Source organism: Saccopteryx bilineata, chromosome 2 (assembly GCF_036850765.1).
Source record: "Saccopteryx bilineata isolate mSacBil1 chromosome 2, mSacBil1_pri_phased_curated, whole genome shotgun sequence".
Lineage (NCBI taxonomy): Eukaryota > Metazoa > Chordata > Mammalia > Chiroptera > Emballonuridae > Saccopteryx > Saccopteryx bilineata.
The window spans coordinates 227,001,178-227,005,867 of NC_089491.1; the positions used below are offsets into that span (position 1 = coordinate 227,001,178).

At 51.1% G+C, this 4,690-nt stretch overlaps 1 protein-coding gene across 1 annotated transcript; it reads left to right on the forward strand.

Moving 5' to 3' along the window:
• Positions 1-3,608: 3,608 nt before the first annotated feature.
• On the forward strand, positions 3,609-4,462 carry CLDN14 (claudin 14). The gene has a single exon (XM_066254963.1). It carries the CDS (start codon positions 3,609-3,611, stop codon positions 4,326-4,328), a length of 720 nt encoding a protein of 239 aa, XP_066111060.1. The 3' UTR covers positions 4,329-4,462.
• The last annotated feature ends 228 nt before the right edge of the window (positions 4,463-4,690 follow it).

Here is a 4,690-nt window from a genome sequence, read left to right on the forward strand (position 1 = left end):
TGCCACACAGGAGACTTTTCTGGGAGATTCACGATACACCTTTGCACACCGGGAGCAATGAGAATTCTATGGTTACCAGCTTTTCTTGAACAACCTGCCTTTGTCTCCTCCACACAAGACATCTGGCAAATGCAGCACTCCAAGAAGCCATCAAGAAACACTGCCCTAAATCCTGCTCAGGCCTGCCACTAAGCCCCACCCTGCCCACCCAGGAGTGGGCTTTGGGGGCTTTGTGAACCCAAGTACAAGACCCAACATTTATTCCTGGAGTGTGTTGTCTTGTGACATCAGCCCTAGCCACCCAGCCTGACAAGGTATTCTTGGAACTTGATTCCTAGAACTATATTTGTCTTGGAGTCACATCTCTCTAGCAAATGCTTCCACAAGCATATGCATGTCTGCAGGAAAAGCGGAACCCCTCCCCGGAGGCCACACCTGAGCAAGTTCCTTCCGGAGCATCAGAGATGAGTTTTACGTGGTTTCCAAGGTGATTCATTCATTTGAAGTTGTTTTTCTACCAAATGGCTCCAAAGTGAAAAGGGGCTACTGGGAAGTTGAATTATGACCTAACGCCAGTAGCAGCTGCTGGGAACTGCAGGGGAAGCAGGTAGGGGGTTGGTGTCTGGGAGTTGGGGGCTTATTAACACTCGCTTCTTAAATTAGCAAATCTAACACATGTTTAAAAATAGCAACCTAATGGTTTCTAAAATTAGCAGTCATTGCTCTCCATAAACACAACATTTAGACCTCCAATAAACTTCTGGTACACCTCCCTAGACTAGTGGGGTCAAGCAGGCTTAGCTTTCATGCCGCATTCTTTAGGACCAGTATACTTAGTGGAGGTTGACCTTGACCAGCTGTGAGAAGCCTCAGAATGTCCTGGACCAGGGACAGCCTGTGCAGCCGTCAGCCAGAAGGCAACTTCAAGCAGGACTGGAAGGATCTTAAAAGCTATTTGAAGAAGTCCACAGCCTCTGGGCTAACTGAAGGAATCAACCGTCCTTATTTTCCTGAGACTGTCCTGATTTCAACACTAAAAGTCCCCTGTCCTGGGCAACGTCTCAGTCCCCAGTGAACCAGAGCAACTGGTCACCCTGGCCACTGAACCACTGCAATAGGACCAAGGCCTAGTTCTGAGATGTTTGCAGGGAGGAGAAAACATTGATGATAATAGCTCTCCACCACTACCACCCCCAAGCTCTCATGCTAACTTCAGTCCTATTGAATCGGGAAAGACAGTGCTGGAAGAAGGAAATAGACCAGGGGTCCCCAAACTTCTTACACAGGGGCCCAGTTCACTGTTCCTCAGACCATTGGAGGGCCGGACTATAAAAAAAAACTATGGGCAAATCCCTATGCACACTGCACATATCTTATTTTAAAGTAAAAAAACAAAACGGGAACAAATACAATATTTAAAATAAAGAACAAGTAAATTTAAATCAACAAACTGACCAGTATTTCAATGGGAAATATGGGCCTGCTTTTGGCTAATGAGATGGTCAATGTGCTCCTCTCACTGACTACCGATGAAAGAGGTGCCCCTTCCGGAAGTGCGGCGGGGGCTGGATAAATGGCCTCGGGGGGCCGCATGCGGCCCGCGGGCCGTAGTTTGGGGACCCCTGAAATAGACCATGGAAAGTACCAGCCAGGCTAGGGCTAGAATATCCATCCCCTGCGGCCAGTTTCCCCACGTGTAAAACAAATGGCAACAGATGCTTCTTCCTGGGGTCATTGAGAACACTAAGCTGGGCAGCACATGCCCGTGCTGGTTCGGCACCTGGCACTGCTCAGGTCCAATAAATGAGCACTTTCGTGTCAGCTCTGCTCAGGCACTCAGCACATCGGGTAGGCTGGGGCAGCCGCTCTGGCCCCTGCACATCAGAGCGGCCTCCTCTATGGTCCTCCTACCTCCTCTCCGGCTGTGACATCATAACAGCAGAAACTGAGGGTTTGGGGGTCTCCCCAACCCCAAGTCCAGCACTGGCAAAGAGTGTACTCACTGAGTGGCAGGAAGAAGACTCCCTAAAGAAAGCCAGCATCATGACAAGAAGCATGTGGCCCATCAGCAGAATACTGGTGTGAGAAAACTGGGTCCTAAACAAATAATCATTTAAAACATCTGCAAAAACCCCAGCCCCATCCTCTCCATCCTCCCCTTCCCCCAAAGCACTGCACAACCTGTCACAACACGTCATTTTGTTATCTTGTTTTGTTTGTTCACCAGGACAGAGCCAAGGGCTGCCTCTGACAATACTAAGACATTTAAACCCTCTATATATTTTTAAATCCATCCTTTAAAAATAAATGATGATGGTACAGGTTCCCACTGAAAATATCACTTGTTACTAACCAAACCCTTCATTGCAATTCAAGGAATTTCTTCACAATGGGCCCCAAATTAAAGACAAAAAGGTGGTGGAACCACAAAGACAGCTCACAGGGAGCGTCTGCCTTGCCTGGGAGCTGCCCCACCAGCCCAGTGTTGCCCCCTGCAGCCTTCTCACTTAAGTACAGGACATGTCTCTGCTCATCTTAAAGAGGAGTTAGCAGAGCCGCAGAGAGAGGCCCCAAGTGACCCAGAGGATGGGGGCGGCACTGTGCCCAGGCAGGAGAGAGGGGCCAGTGGTGTCCACGTGGGTATTTCTGCTCTCATTCCCTCCCCACCTCTCTCCCCTCTCCTTCCCTCCCTCCCTCCCAGGAGTTGAGTCCGTCCATCCTCCCCCATATTCCTAGCACTACTCACCTGCAGATCTTTAACTCCAACAAGTATTCTGAGTTTTGCCATGATTAGAATGTTTTAAACCTCTGAAATGGCTCTGACAGCCAGGTAGCAACCTTGTTTTGTAACAAGCATACACCTCTGAAGAGTGGCGTGAGGGCAGGTGCCCACTGGGCAAGAGGGTCACTGGTTTGTCGTCCTGGCTGCAGCACCTAAGGAGCTTGGGACCTTGGTAATAATTCCTGCCCCCCTGGCGTCAATGCACAATCTCTAAGGTCACATCCAGCTCTGGGATCCTGAAAGGCAGCATCTGCCCAATGGGTGGTCAGCTCCTCCCTACCTGAGCGCACAGGGGAGTCACCCACGTTCAGAAAATCTTTTGTTTCAAAAGGCAGTCTAAGACTGTTTTCTAAGTCACAGGTAGCATAAACAGTAACACTGTCAGTCCATTTGTTGATTTAACCACTGAAGTGATTATTGATGAAACAGAATGAAATGAGATTCAAATGCAGCGGACATGTGTGAGGGTGGACAGAACAAGGCTTGCCACGTGTAACTGGTAAGTGCTGAGAGATCAGAAATGGGGCTCTGGTGTGCCCTTTCCTGGGGTCCTCTGGAGGCTCAGGCCACCCAACTCCACTGCCATCCCTTCCAGGAAAATTATCACAGGGGAGTAGCTTATCCATTCACCCAATGAAGTCTCAGAAACTATTTTTAAAAGTATGTTAATTGTCATACCAACTGCCTATAGAAATCTCAGTTTCGGTGGCAGAAATATACGCACTGAGATAATATTTAACCCATTTCCTCTCTCTCTCCCAGCCGCCTTCCCAGCCTCCTTAGGACTCCTGCGGACGCCTGAGTGAAGCCGCCACTCGGCGGGGCCATGGCCAGCACGGCCGTGCAGCTGCTGGGCTTCCTGCTCAGCTTCCTGGGCCTGGTGGGCACGCTGATCACCACCATCCTGCCGCACTGGCGCAGGACAGCGCACGTGGGCACCAACATCCTCACAGCTGTATCATACCTAAAGGGACTGTGGATGGAGTGCGTGTGGCACAGCACAGGCATCTACCAGTGCCAGATCTACCGCTCCCTGCTGGCGCTGCCCCGTGACCTGCAGGCGGCCCGCGCGCTCATGGTCATCTCCTGCCTGCTGTCGGGCGCGGCCTGCGCCTGCGCCGTGATCGGCATGAAGTGCACGCGCTGCGCCAAGGGCACGCCGGCCAAGGTCACGTTTGCCGTGCTGGGCGGCGTGTTCTTTATCCTGGCCGGCCTACTCTGCATGGTGGCGGTCTCCTGGACCACCAACGACGTGGTGCAGAACTTCTACAACCCGCTGCTGCCCAGCGGCATGAAGTTCGAGATCGGGCAGGCCCTGTACCTCGGCTTCATCTCCTCGTCCCTGTCAATCATCGGCGGCACCCTGCTCTGCCTGTCCTGTGTGGATGAGGCGCCTTCCAGGCCCTACCCGGCCCCGCCTAGGGCCACCACTGCCACCGCGGCTACCGCGCCCTCCTACCGGCCACCTGCCGCCTACAAGGACAACCGGGCCCCTTCGGTCACCTCAGCCACACACAGTGGGTACAGGCTAAGCGACTACGTGTGAGTCCCGAGGGCCTGTTCCTCCCTGAGCCGTGAGAGGCACCATGTCTTAGGACCCCCACACAAAGTTTACTTCTGGGCTGCTTTTGTGTCCAAAGAAAGAATGTGAACATGAAGAAATGGGCTTAGAACATGGGAAACGAGGGGAAAATACAAGGAGAAACACTTAATATACCAAAGGCTAACAATATCCTTTCTGTTTTTGTATTTATTATATGTATTTATGTGGGTGATTTAAAAACAGCTGACTTAAAAGCACCTTGGGAGTGCTTCTGGACAATGGGGTTTGCAATACAGGAATAAACTTTTTGGATGTGGTTGTTTATGAAATGGATAGTATTTGTTTTCTGTTTCTAGACTGTTCTC